The following is a 15,363-nucleotide window of genomic DNA, read 5'->3' as shown; positions in this document are numbered from 1 at the left end:
GCAGTCCTTGTTTAATCAATAGACGTGTTGCTGTTTGAAGCAGGTTTAATGTGACTTATGAATTGTGAAATGTTTTGCAGTTGCCTTGCTGGTTCTCAGTTACAATATGAGCTTCACCAATGCTGCCACTGTTTGTCAGATGATTATCAGAGCCAAGCTAAAATGTTTCACAGTTTCACCCATCTGAAAACATCATGCGGAAAAACCACACCCCCACTTCTTTATCCGACTCCTATGAGGCTCTCAGCCTTTTTGTTATTGTTAAACCTGAATGTTGAGTTATTTCTGCAAGTCTGCAAGGTTCCCTCATGCTTGCATTTTTCATGCTTATGCTCCACAGTGAAATCCCGCAGTATACACAATACTGATAAACGCAAATGTAATGGCACAGCCACTGCTGTCCTTACACCCTGTGAAAGAGCCCTGTTGTAAATGGGACATCTCAGATAACATGGGAATGGAAAGAGAATGTTCGTACGTTTAAAGGCCTTCGAATTTTATTTTCTGCTCTCACACCTAAACAAAGAGAAACACATCTTGTTAATTAATTATTCATGTGTTGTTCTCCCTGTGAACACTGTGATGTGTCTGTATCAGAGAAGCTGGAGAAGGAATAAAAAAAACATTACTAAAGACATGCAGGTTGCATTGAGCTCGAGGCAGACACTGTGAGAGAAAGTGTGAAAGATTTAGCACATAGAGGCTGATATGAAGAAAACTGTGTTATCTCTAACTCTGCAAATCGGCTAATTTGGCTCTCTTTATCTCCCTCCTGCGCTCTGTGTGGTTATTTGTGTGTGTGTGTGTGTGTGTGTGTGCATTTTCAGCGCTTGGCTGGCAGAGTTTTCTTGCAGAAAAAAAAAGGCATGCATCAAGTGAAATGTGTTTCGGAGGTGGTTTTTATCAAGGACTCACACACACACACGCACACACACAAGGTCTGTATTAGAAATAGCTGCTTGGCAGAGAAACTCCTCCTCCAAGAGGAACGAAAAAAGGATATTTAAATTTAATAAAGTGTTTTATGCGTCTTTTAACCAACGTTTGTGTCATCATTTCACATGGTCTGAATCTAATGCAGGAGACAGAAGTTACTAAATGGCGTCTTTGCCTTTTAGAGCAGTTTAAAGTGCTCACCCATCATTGTTTTCTCATGATAATTCATGCAACATGAAACACACTGTGAGGACAAATGTGTCTGATTTTGCTGAGCCTCAGTTGCTATATTTTTTGTCGAGGCCAGTGGAGCAACTACATCCTGTTTCTGGAGATCTCACCAGAGGAAGAGTCGCGGTCGATCCTTCCTTTTTCCTGTCCAGATGGCAGCATCAGCTGACAGCAGATAGGAGGTCTCTTGCAAAGACAAGTCTATCTTTGAAGTAGCTCATTGGTGGCAGAAGCCTGTGTGGGCGGCTTGGTTGTTGGGGGGGGTACGCGCACATGTGTATGTGTGTGCATCTTTGTGTGTATGCGCGTGTATGTCTTCACATGAATTTGTGTGCCTATAGCGAGTCAAGGAACAAATCAACCACAATGTATTTTTTACAGTAACAGCTTCAGTGCTGCGGGACATCTGACAAATAAATGATTCATTTTGCAGATTTTTTTGTTACACATTTGTTTCTGAGCACACTCGAACAGCCCACACAAAGCCCTTTTCTGTATTAGACCTGATCCTAGGGATAGTTTGGATTTGTGCCCCAGGATCCCACAAGGGAACAGACATTTGATTACTGTACTTGTCAGCCAAAGAGAAATCCCCCCTCCTCCTTCCCATCCTGCCCAGGGGAGATAACAGAGCTCTTCTGTGCTGCAGAGAAAGACAAGCTCTGCCAGATGGGCTACCAAATTCTACTTTTGACTACAATTTATTGGCATTCATCTTAATCTTAGCATGAAATGGACATAAAGTATCACCCTTATGTAAAAAGAGAAGTCTTTGAAACGGCAGAGAACTTGTATAAAGCTCAGAGTACTTTGCATGATCTACATGGAGGGGAAATGACAATGTTCACTCTTCCTAAAGTTGGTTTCAGTATGATCAGTATCTAATAAAAAAGCAAATTCTCGACGGAGCTTTGAACTGAGTCAGCGTGTCTGCATTAGGTGTTTTTTAATACCATGACTGATGGAAGCCTTTACTAGGAAACACATGACTTGACAGATTGCGACTGATAAAATGTGGCTACTGTGAAGCTAAGTTGATGCTACACTTCTGCAGTAACAAAGTTATTTAAAATCATTTCTCTCCCTCCTCTTGATTTGGTGACCTCTGAATTTATAATGTGATAAATGTCAGGTTTAATGTTAATAACAACATGATGTGACTTAATTCAGGTCAGATTCTCATCAAACCCTTTTTTGGAGGCATTTTAGTCCACTGAGGTCGTTTCTCATTCAGCAGGAGGTGGATTTGATGTCTAATGTGTCCAAACTTGCAAAAGTATCCCTGAGTGAGGTCAGAAGTGCCAAAAATAGGACAAGAGGATGTCTTCAGGGGATCAGACAACCATGCAAGGGCCTAGGTTTTATTTTAACACTGGGGAGGACACATGTGACTCTCCTCCAGGAAATTTGGAGCATCAAATGCTTAATTTTCTGTGTGCTGGTGAATTTGGATGCACTAATTTGTGCCTTTTGAGCATCAATTTACGATAGAAATGTCCCAAATGAAAAAAAGACCACGGCTACTTTGATGCTTTTATTTGGGGCGGATGCACATGATCTTAATATTGAAGCATTAAAAAAAGGACAAAGCACTCCGTCTTTGGGTGAAATAAGCTCATATATTCATCCTTTGAGCACAGGCAATCTAACAGACCAATGCACATCTACTCCTCAAGGTCTCGACTCTACGCCTTCGATACACATTAGTCTGTTAGATTGCCTGTGCTCAGAGAATATATTTATGAGGTCATTTCACCTGAAGACAGAGCGCCTTGGGTTTGTTTCTCATGGTTGCCTGCACCATTTTAAGATTTTCTGGATCCTGTTTTTTGTACTTTTCATCAAAGAGCACCTGTTGAACCAGCCGTCAGAGCCAAGCTTTGCTTCCTTCTTGCATTTCGAACTATCTAAATTTAATTTTTGATGAATCATTTAGTCTATAAAATGTCAAAAAATGGTGACAAATGCACATAATAATCTCCCAGAACCCAAAGTGACGTCTTGAAATAGTGTCTTTAGTCCTACTAACAGTCCAAAACCCGGAGTCACAAATGACTGCAAATAACAGCATATTCTCACATTCAAGAAGCTGTAACCAGTAAATTTCTGCTTGAATAATGACTGAAATGACTACGAAATGATCAAAATAGCTCACAATTGGGGGGCCCATTAACTCACCTGGTAGAGCAGGGGCCTCATGTACAAAGGCTGAGTCTGTCCTGCAGCAGCCATGGGTTCAACTCCAACTCACAGCCATTTGCTGCATGCACACAGCCCTTAATGCTGTAACTGTCTTGTCAAATAAAGGCAGAACGCCCAAAAAACATCTTCAAAAAAATGCTGGCAATTAATTTTAATATTTTCTTGACTGAAAACTGATTAATCGACTAATTGCTGCAGCTCTACTAGTGACCGGAGAAAAAATAAATTATGTTTGTGCTTACTTGCATGAAAATAAGTGACAATATCTCAAGAAAAACAGATGTTAAGAAAGTTTCCACAGTGAACTCAAGGGGACAATGAGATGGATAGTGTTACAAAGTCACACTTTATTTGCTGTAGCTTTATATCTAAAAAGAAAACAATGACAACAGCTCATAGATGGCACATAACAATGAAGCACGGTGGAAAAAGTCCCAATGTGTAATCCTCTAAAGCAGCGATACTGTGTATGCGGTTTATATAAGTGAATTAAACATATAAAGTACTGTATGGAAAATGCAACTTACTGTCTCCATCAATCCCCCAAATTAAAGACACGAGAAGCAATTAAAACATCTATGTACATGTCCTGGTTAATGTGTTCAGAGCCTCAGTAGCCTCTCTACAGTATCATGACAATGCAAGCACAGCTCAGTGAGGATCAAAAGAAACCAGCCTCTAACATTTCTGCCATGTTGGGTAAACACTTAAGTCATTTACTTAAAAACAAAGCATTCTCTGTTAAAGATTTAAAGGCAGTGGAGCCAGCAGGGAGACTAAAATAACCCCTGTGACATGTCAAAAAAAAAATTCTTCTCACTAACCAATGAGATTTATGTTGGAGTCTGGAGTCCTTTTACAGGGGAGAGAGGAAAATGGCAGAAAAGTTAAACAGTGGCTGATCCAGTACAAGAAAATGAAACTACACAAGGGGTGAAAACTGCCAGTTTGGGATGTTGATTAAAGTAAGAACTATTATGACTGATGTTTGCTCCAAGTGTTAATTATAATAAGAGGTGAGCAGGGAGCAGTCCTGCAGATTTCAGTCATCGGGAGAAGACATACTCGGTGTAACTGGTCCACAGTTTGTCTTCCCCAGGGTCGTTACTGGCGTATGAGCAGGTCCCAGTAGAGTTGCAAGCCACCATGTGGAAACCAGCCTCTGCCAGGCGGTCAAACGCCTGCTCCAGAAAGTTATACTTGAGGTAATACCTGGCGGTGTATTTGTCCGGCGGGCGGTCCGGGTCTCGGCTCTCATTCAGGGTGTCTCCAAACACCTCTTTAGCCAGAGAGATCTTGCTGCACACGGTTATTCTGGCCACCCTGCGGAATTTTGCGTCCGCCTGGATGTCCCTCCCGATGGTGTAGCTGCCTCTGTACCCGATGGTGATGTAGCCGGCGCTGGCCCCAGGAGAGCGCAGCGTCCTGTCCGAGGAGGAGGTGGTGGTGGCCGGGCTGGTGAGCTCAGCCTCCTCGCTGTCCTCCGTGTCAGTGTCTTTGCTGACGGCTGCCAGGCGCCTCGACAGCTCCGGCAGCTGGAAGAAGTCCGCTTCTCTCTGCAGCCTCCTCCTCTCTTTGAAAAACTCGGGCAGGAAAAGCTCAGAGTCCCGCAGATAGTCCAGAATGTAGCGGAAGAGAAAGCCGTCCCGGTCGAAGAAGAAGCGGCCCTTGCTGTCTTTTGGCAGGTCGCCCGGGGAGCTCTGGGTGAACTTGGTCCACAGCAGGGAGTTGGGCACGGTCGTGAGAGTCTCAAGCCGGGTCACATACACCTGTCCACCCACGTTTAACTCCACTATCTCAGGGAAAGCTGAACTTTGGCTGGCGGTTTGTGCCATGTCTGTGTGTCCCTGGTGGTGCCCTAACAAGGACGGGGAGTTGTTGGAGAGACTCCTCACTGTACTGAAATGTTTGTATTGGTTTGGCTGTGTGGGAGGAGAAGGAAAAGGACGGCCAACAGACACATTAACTGTTCACTGGAAAGCCCTGAGAAAACACAATGATGCCTTCAAGGGCCCTATGTAAGCCTCAACTTCCTCCTGTTACACTGATAAACAATCTTTATGTCATGCATGTGTGAAAGTGACAAATAGGCTACGCCTGTTTTACTCATGTAGGCTATTGACCAAAAGTTAGATGAGAAGATTAAAAACACTCAAATATTTGAACTCTAAGGTTAGTTTAGCTTCGCATTAAAGGTCCAGCATGTAGGATTTAGGCAGATATAACACCATAAACTAACAGTATTGGGGAGTAATTAGTTACATGTAACTGAGTTACTTAATAAGATTATAGAGTTGATATAATTTCAATCCATTACAGTGACTGAGAAAGTGTAATTAAATTTACAGTTACAAATCAAGATGTTGGTGATTACACGGGGGTTACATCCAAATATATTCTGTCAGTAAAAAGCTTAAATGTAGAAAATAATCCTCAATATACTAAAACACTTTTAATAGAAGTTTGACAGTGCTGAGTACTGTTGTACCTAGTTTAAAATTTACAGTAAATTTTTAGTAGTTTTCAGTTTTATTGCCCAGGTTAAAACATTTAAAGTAATCAAGAAGTAATGAAATATAACAAATGATATTACTTTGATGTAGTAATTAAAATAGTTATATTTCTTATTACATTTTTAACAAGGGTCTCCAGAAGCCTAATCTGTCACCAATTATATTTCAAAAGTAACCTTCTCAACACTGTAAATGAAATATAACATTCATACCTTTGTTTTTATTACTTTATAATCACGTTAAACTAAAGGTGCTTTCACACCTGCCCTGTTTGGTTCGGTTCAATCGAACTGAAGTTTGCTTGCTCCCTAAGTGCGGTTCATTTGGGCAGGTGTGAACACAGCAATAGCACTTGGGTGCGCACCAAAACAACCAGATCAAGACCTTCTTGAAGAGGTGGTCCCGTTACAAATGAACTCTGGTGTGGTTCATTTGTGGTGAGAACGTGTTCCAACCTCGATCTGAACCAATAGCAGTCACATGACACATTGTTTGTGTTAAACATGAGCATGTTACAGTCCTGGAGGATTATTAATGTGCACCTCCTCCTGTACTGCCTTAATATGCACATTCAGCACATCCAATGCATCAAAACATTGTTTTCTAGTTGGAGCCGCGCCTCGTTTTCAAACTGTATGGTTTGTTTACTTCCTGGATTTTTCCCACATGGAAATTCTGACCAATCAAGAGCAGCTTTCTCAGGCAAGGCATTTGATTTGGTCTGCGTTTAAATGCTTAATGGAGATGATGTGTTGAATTAAATCATGTGGCTAATAAACTGCTCTTGCAGTTGGAAGAAGTCATCTCATGATTAGTTATATGTGGCAATATTCCCAAACATGGGGCAAAGGCATTTTTCTTTCATAGTACTCCTGTAACGTTATCCCCATCACTTGCAGTCACCATGATTCTCATCTCAGCTGCCTGTTCCATCAGTGGAGACCGACCCCTGGTGGTGCATGCTGTGCACTGCATCACCTAAATACAGCATCTCTATGTAACTTTAATTGAAAGAGGTGCGTTTGTATTTTTGACAGTATTCAAAATAATTTCTAAACACCCGTGTATACTGCACAAGCCTATGACACATCATCACCTGATGAGTACTTTGCCCTGCTTGTTCTTTGGTGCTTCAGTCAAAATATAAACGCAGGACCTAAACTTGTGATGGGGTTTCAATTATGTGTGATTAACAAAAGTATAGATCACACCTTCTGTGAAACCCACTCATGTAATGACGCCTGTAAAGTGCACCGTAAACTCACTTTTCATGACAAGTGAAGATTTGGAAACACTGTGGAGTTTTTTTAAGCTATGATGGATGGTTAATGTCTTTATTACCTGCCCTTATGTCTTTACGACAGGTCAGGTAAGGATCTGTTTATCTCTATAACAGGATGTTCGTGTCTTTTTGCAGCACAATACATAACACGTAAAAAGGTCAAGGTGTGGTGTTCATTTGCATGTATCCCATCAGGCTGCAGAAACAGATACAGTGTGGTCTGTTCAAGTTTTATTAATACGCTCATTATGTTTACACAAAGCGCTGTGATGTTAACAACACATCATAACCTGTCACATAAAATGAGTGGAGTCATGGTCACTGACACTCATAAATGTGAGATTCAATGGTTGTTCTTGACTTTGGAAACAGCAGCTTCACCTCATGATCAGTTTAGTGCTGCAGATGTTCTGGGGCTTTTAAAAATAGGCTATAATATGATCCTCTTCAGCAGGAGTCTCTCCAGGTGTCATGACATTGTAGTTGTTTAAATGTACTTTTTATTGAGGCCTGAAAGGACTTCTTGACTATGTTGGCTTAAACGTTGTTCCCAGAAAACAAAAACCCCCTCAAAACAACTGGTTACACTCCATCTGTCAGAAGACTCTGATAATATGTTTAAAAGCTGTACAGCTACTTAATGGACTCTGCGATTGTTTTGTCAACATAATGTCCGATGGCTGTTATTATAGGTCTGTATTCATTCATTCCTTATCTGTTACGGCCTTTCTTGGTGCAGGGTTGCAGGGGGTGGCATTCCCAGCTGACACTGGGTGAGAGGCGGGTACACTCCGGACAGCTGCATTATAGATGCTAACTTTTTAAATGCATTATTTGTGTGGTGTTATGCGTTATCGGCTTCAAAGTGTGCGATTTTATTTCATGAATCAAGAAGTTAGGCTGCATGCTAAAGTTCAGGGGAGCAGGGGCGTTACAGTATTTGTCATATTTGCCCTGAAACATTTCCTTACGGGCCCTCCAGGAATCAAACTCATCCTCAGGCCTCCCACATCTTAGTTGAGAATACACTACACTGCGGGCTTTTCTCATTTCACAATCTGGACAACCTTGATTCCTTTCCCTATCTCCTCTCCTCGTGTGTTAGTCCCTTTCACCAGAGGTATGAGCTGAAGAGGCAAGATGGAGGCACGAAGAAAAAGGAGTTGAGAAAACAGGCAATTAACTCCCATTTTATTAAATATGAGGTGTGTGTCACGCTGGTCACGGCTCTTTTATAAGTCACAAAGGAAACACCTATGCATCCATGCTTGTAGCTCCTCTGGCAAGCCTCCTTTCTTCTCGCTCCTCCCTCCTCCAGATGCATTTTAGGAACTGAGACATCCTTCAGCGTGGCTCTCTGAGATTGATTTCCAGATCACAGGCAGGAGTACGGAGGAGAGAGAAGTAGAGGAGACAAAATATAAAGAAAAGCCCTGACTTTGACAAAAATACTCAAATTCTGTTTTCATGTGATGAAGGTTGAAAATATTACCTTGGCTGAGAATCAATCCTTTGTTTCCCAGGTGAAACGCAAGAGCCAAACTTTACTGTACAACTGAGAGAGAGGAGAGGTAGTATAAATGTGTCTTTGGTCTCCCTGCACTAAAAAATAGAGTTACAGCGAAGGTCAGTCACACAATGTAGCAAAAACCTCCACTTTAAAAGGTAAGATAAAGCTGGTTGGACTGATGTGTGATGTCTCCGAAAATCCCTTCCAAATACTTTTCCTCAAATCCACAAAAGTCTTAACCCAAGATCGATTTCAGCTTAACACCAAAGAGCTCTTTGATCTAGTCTTGAGGTGCAGTGCTGGCTGTGTTCATATTTCAGTCCACACACACACACACACACACACACACACACACACACACACACACACACACACACACACAGTTTTTTTCTGCTAAGGAGGACCACTGAGATTATCACAGATCATCTGTGTGAGATGTAATTGGTCTGTTATCTCAGATGTTTGATTTTGTTCGATGCATCAAAAGCATCAGTTATTTGTAAGAGAGACTGCGGATTTAGATCCATCTGTGTTGTGGAAAACAACAGAGCGCATTTATAAATACAGCTACAGCCTGCAGAGATGATACACTATGTAAAAAACAAACAGAGTGGCATTGCAGTAAAATGGTTGTTGATTTTGTACAAGAAGTGTCATTATGGAACAAATATTGCAGAAAATTAGCAATTCTGATTGGAAAAGCAAGTGTTAATTCAAGTATAACACAAAAACGTAGATGGATTACTGACCACGCACAGGCTCAGGGGCCCAAAGTGTCAGGGGCCCCTTGGCCTTAACCTGCAAAATGTCACTCAAATTAACATGCACTGACCAGGAAGAGACACAAAAGACCACAAAGAGGTGCAAAGGAACTAGAAAGAGAAAAAAAAAACCCTACAAAAACAGGACAAAAAAAGTCCACAATGTAATGCAATGCAATGTCTTGCTCCAATGTAGGAGAGATGTTGGGGCTTTTTGAATATTTGTACCCAGGGGCCCATTGTATCATAATTTACTCATGCACACAAATAGTATGCAACAGTGGAAATGCTGACAAAAAGTTTTGATGAAGCAAAAACATCTGGATATTGACTCCAAATCCAGAAATAATGTAGGTTTTATTAAAGCCTGTGTATACAAAAAATAAATAAATAAAACAATAACATAAAATAAAATAGAATAGGGTAAAATAAAATAAAATAAAATAAAATGAATAAATACATAAATATAAATGCATTTTGATCAAAAAAATTAAAACAAACAAACAAACAAACAAACAAACAAAAAAAAACAAGGCCCCATTGGGATAATGGTAACTTTTATGCTTTTGTCTTTCTTTCCTCTGCACATCGACCCCTCCATCAGGTCAGGCATTGTAATGATTACTGGTGGTTATAACATCATGTCAGACTTTTGCAGCTTTGACCACACCACCTTGTTGCATGCCAGACACTTGGTTCTTGTTTTAGAGCACAAACTGTGTCATGATAGCACCCAGCATTTCCTGCTGGAGACATTTCAATGTGTGGATTAGGGCGACATCTAGTGGAGAGTCAATGAAAACGCAGTTTGATGTTACGTTACTGTGCTGATAATGTTTACTAAAAGTCACATTATCTCCCACTTTTTTTATGATCCACCTTTAAGACGACAGGTCAGTGTTTGCAACTTATGAAACAAATTGTTTACAGAATTAATTATTCATAAATTGAAAGCACAAATGGAAAAGCAACTGTTTGTTTACTGGAGAGTAAACCGGAGTTTCCATATTCATAACACTAAAAAACAGATGTATCACAAGCACTTTGTGATAATAAGATAAAATCTCTGCCTCCTTCTCCCTCTGTCTGCAAACCACACACACCTAACAGTCGTCCTCTGTCCAGTCTCATGACCTCATGTCCTTGTTATCTCTGTTAAAGGTTACCATTTTTCTCAGTCTGGCAGAAGATAATTGGATAGGGAAGTTATAAAGTTGAGCTTTTCAGCCATTTCCTCGAGAATATGAAGGTTAAGAGACAGTGTGGCTCCTTTACTCATCATGTGTGCACCCCTCTGAGACAGTTCATGTGTTTATCTGCAGCTTTGGCTCATATTTTTACGCCATGCATCATGTTGTGTTGAGGGTTGATGATCCTGACAGAAAGACATTATAGGCTTTATGTTCATGTGACAGATTAGAGTTGGATTTTTATTGTTTGGGTTGTTTGAAAGGTGGAAATGGTGGGGCAGCAACAACTTTGCACAGATGTAAAATCAGAATATGACATCATTTTACGAAGTCAAACACATGATAATGCCACTGGGTATATGCCTGTTCTCCAAAACTTGCGGTTATACTGCTCAACGACCCATTTATATGCAGTTAACATTTGCCATTTTGCTTGTGGAGAACCACTCAAGGTTAAATCTAATAATCTACACTGAACAAAAATATAAACGCACCACTTTTGTTTTTGCTCCCATTTTTCATGAGCTGAACTCAAAGATCTAAAACATTTTCTATCCACACTAAAGACCATTTCCTCACAAATATTGTTCACAAATCTGTCTAAATCTGTGTTAGTGAGCACTTCTCCTTTGCCGAGATAATCCATCCCACCTCACAGGTGTGGCATATCAAGATGCTGATTAGACAGCATGAATATTGCACAGGTGTGCCTTAGGCTGGCTACAATAAAAGGCCACTCTGAAATGTGCAGTTTTGCTTTATTGGGGGGGGTCAGAAAACCAGTCAGTATCTGGTGTGACCACCATTTGCCTCACGCAGTGCAACGCATCTCCTTCGCATAGAGTTGATCAGGTTGTTGATTGTGGCCTGTGGAATGTTGGTCCACTCCTCTTCAATGGCTGCGCGAAGTTGCTGGATATTGGCAGGAACTGGAACATGCTGTCGTATACGCCGATCCAGAGCATCCCAAACATGCTCAATGGGTGACGTGTCCGGTGAGTATGTTGGCCATGCAAGAACTGGGATGTTTTCAGCTTCCAGGAATTGTGTACAGATCCTTGCAACATGGGGCCGTGCATTATCATGCTGCAACATGAGGTGATGGTCGTGGATGAATGGCACAACAATGGGCCTCAGGATCTCACGATATCTCTGTGCATTCAAAATGCCATCAATAAAATGCACCTGTGTTCGTTGTCCATAACATATGCCTGCCCATACCATAACCCCACCGCCACCATGGGCCACTCGATCCACAGCGTTGACATCAGCAAACCGCCCCCCGACACGACGCCTCACATGCTGTCTGCCATCTGCCCTGAACAGTGAAAACTGGGATTCATCCATGAAGAGAACACCTCTCCAACGTGCCAGACGCCATCGAATGTGAGCATTTGCCCACTCAAGTTGGTTACGACAACGAACTGCAGTCAGGTCGAGACCCCGATGAGGACGACGAGCATGCAGATGAGCTTCCCTGAGACGGTTTCTGACAGTTTGTGCAGAAATTCTTTGGTTATGCAAACCGATTGTTGCAGCAGCTGTCCGGGTGGCTGGTCTCAGACGATCTTGGAGGTGAACATGCTGGATGTGGAGGTCCTGGGCTGGTGTGGTTACACGTGGTCTGTGGTTGTGAGGCCGGCTGGATGTACTGCCAAACTGTCTGAAACGCCTTTGGAGATGGCTTATGGTAGAGAAATGAACATTCAATTCACAGGCAACAGCTCTGGTGGACATTCCTGCAATCAGCATGCCAATTGCACGCTCCCTCAAAACTTGCGACATCTGTGGCATTGTGCGGTGTGATAAAACTGCACATTTCAGAGTGGCCTTTTATTGTGGCCAGCCTAAGGCACACCTGTGCAATATTCATGCTGTCTAATCAGCATCTTGATATGCCACACCTGTGAGGTGGGATGGATTATCTCGGCAAAGGAGAAGTGCTCGCTAACACAGATTTAGACAGATTCATGAACAATATTCGAGGGAAATGGTCTTTTGTGTATGTAGAAAAAGTTTTAGATCTTTGAGTCCAGCTCACGAAAAATGGGAGCAAAAACAAAAGTGGTGCGTTTATATTTTTGTTCAGTGTAGTTTACAACAATACTCCCCAGCTGGCAGGCACCAAGGTCTTCAAACTGAAGCTTAAACTTCAGTGTTTTAAAGGGTTAGTTAAGTGTAAGCAGGTGGTGAAAACAGTAGACAAAAACTAAAACAATATACCTCACACAACACAGGTAGAAATAGTCATACAATAGAAATGTCATATTGGCACAACAATATACAAGTACAAGTTGTCAAAAATATAAAAAGGCATTCTTGAAGAAATTAAAATAGAGACCAGTCCCTGTTTTAAGTTAGGCCACATATCTTTTCTCACCATCCCTCAGCTTCAATAAACTTTTCCCATCTATCTAAGTAACCTTGGTTATAACTTTCCAAAATAATCAGTTTTGGATTCTTTGTTCACTGTGGAGGCATGGGAGGAACAAAAAGTATTCTCACGGGGTGTGTAATTGATAAACAAATGTTCATCTGGGGGGTGACGTATTGTAAATGTACATGGTTATTTTCCACAGGAAAGTTTCCACAGTGCAACTCATTGAGGTGACAATCTATGAGCTCATTGGAGAAAAAAAAACCCAAACTAAACCCAAGTTTGAGAAACGTACACGTAGATACCGTTTTAGAATTTACAACACAGAAGTTTCTTTTTTGCATAAAAACTCAAATAAAAATGTACAAGCCTATTTTCAGTTCACCTGGCGCCACCCAGTGGTCAGAAGATAAACTTTTTTTTTTTCTTTTCATACAAAGTATATCCACAGGAAAACAAAAGAGAGTAGTTATTAGACACCATCACATATTTACTTCTAGTTTCCACGTTTAAATCCTGTCTGAAAACACACCTTTTCAAGCTGGCATATTGATGCATACTGATTTAATGGTGACACATTATTATGTTTCAGTGTTTATAATACTGAGACCCTTAATAGGAAAAACTATCCATTTGCTTTATGCCGCGGTCAGAGCAGCTGTGAATGAGCAGCCTTCCAAAAACAAGTCAAGGATGGCTGAAAATATTTCGAAGTGCTGTTAGATTGTTGTGACTTTGCTTTCAATGCTCTTTCTCCATGTGTTTTTATGTGTGTGTGTGTGTGTAGTGCTGTTTAAAGACTCTGAGCAATCATGTGACCTGCTTGTGACATGAGGCAGCCTCCTGATGTGACACACAGCCGAACACTGTCACTCTGCAGCTTGCTGGAGTGTGACCTCCTCAACACTGCCTCTGTGCTCCCTACAGCACCCGGCCCATCATCCACGTGTTGTCACCCCTCTCTCGCCCTCACTCAGCTCCTCTCCAGTGATCCTCTCCCTGCTCCCGTCTGACACAGCGACAGAGACAAGAGGCAAAAACCTTCTTTTCTTCTCTGTCAACAGAGAAACACTCGTCCTCACAGTTATTCTCCAAAACATATTTTGACTTATTGAGCATGTTCTTTCTTAACCCCCAGTGCACACACATCTAGACTTCACCATATCTCATACACATCTAGTCTCATTCCTCTCTCTGTAATTTACTTGTTTCCCTTTTTCTGAATAGGGATGATTGCTTATACTGTACTTTAAGTGTATTTTGGCATACTACATTTGACATACTATATATTGGGACATACTAAGTCTAATCCCACTCTACTGTTCTGTGATTGGCTAATAGCCTATTAACCCTAACCATGACCATTTTTGCTCTAAACCATACACATATATATTAGCTTATTTTAGCATTGTGATCCTATGATTCAGATACTATAGCAAATAGCTGCTGTTAATGTAGTGTTAGCCCTTCACCTATTATAATAATATCTGAATCATGTGATCACAATGAGGGGTAGCTGATTCAAATAAATTCATAAGCCACAAACCATGGCAACACCAAGCGTATCCCAGTCATGTGCATCACATTTTAGTGTCCCCTGGAAACAGTTTCCATCATGTCGTGAGTGTCTTGTATCACTTTGTGTCATCAAATTGATATTTTCATGTGTCATCAAAATCGGTAAAGTTGTTACTCCATTTGCTTGTCTTGTGGCTATTTGCACGCGTGTTCCTCATTTGGGGTGTGTTGAGCTCTCACAGTTTACTGTATGTAACTGAGTATGTCGGAGCTGTCGGAGCCTGAAATATAAAATCTTTAGTGAACACATGTCAAATGAAACATTAACACTCCTTGTACAACTAAAAGCTAACGCAGGAGGAGATTGGGGAGGTGGAGGGAGTTAAACATTTGAAAGTGCAGCAGGACACAGAGCCCAGAGTTACTGATGCTGACTGACTGAGTGCCAAATGTTTATATTGAGATACTGGGGATAGACATATGTGATTGGAGGAGGTGGCTGTAAAATGACTTCAGAGCCTGTCTGAATTACATTACAGGCTCCATACATTTATGTGCAATGAACTTCATTACATTGCATTATAATGGTGGGCAACCTGCTGGCTGTGCTCAAACGCTGAATTTATCTCCCACTGTTTAAAGTTACAAACCAGAGGATAAAACATAATAAACTCTCAATAAAAACACAGTTTAAAGTTAATAAGCCACTGTTATTCTCCTTTAGAGTTAATTAAACTGCCTTAAAGAGTAACTGAAGAGCTGTAAAGCAGGGTTTCACTGCCCTCAGTAATGTTACAGGATCCTGGAGTCCACCTAGCGGTTACCAGCGGTAACGAGCTGCAA

General features: G+C 41.3%; 1 protein-coding gene across 1 annotated transcript; it reads right to left on the bottom strand.

Moving 5' to 3' along the window:
* Positions 1–3,689: 3,689 nt before the first annotated feature.
* On the bottom strand, positions 3,690–5,331 carry LOC125902212 (BTB/POZ domain-containing protein KCTD12-like). Its single transcript, XM_049598403.1, has one exon. The coding sequence runs from the start codon at positions 5,202–5,204 to the stop codon at positions 4,416–4,418; it is 789 nt and encodes a 262-aa protein (XP_049454360.1). The 5' UTR covers positions 5,205–5,331; the 3' UTR covers positions 3,690–4,415.
* Positions 5,332–15,363: the final 10,032 nt, after the last annotated feature.

The sequence above is a fragment of the Epinephelus fuscoguttatus genome, linkage group LG2, assembly GCF_011397635.1.
Source record: "Epinephelus fuscoguttatus linkage group LG2, E.fuscoguttatus.final_Chr_v1".
NCBI lineage: Eukaryota > Metazoa > Chordata > Actinopteri > Perciformes > Serranidae > Epinephelus > Epinephelus fuscoguttatus.
The sequence above is the reverse complement of the archived record's forward strand: the minus strand, read 5'-3'. Positions and strand labels throughout refer to the sequence as shown.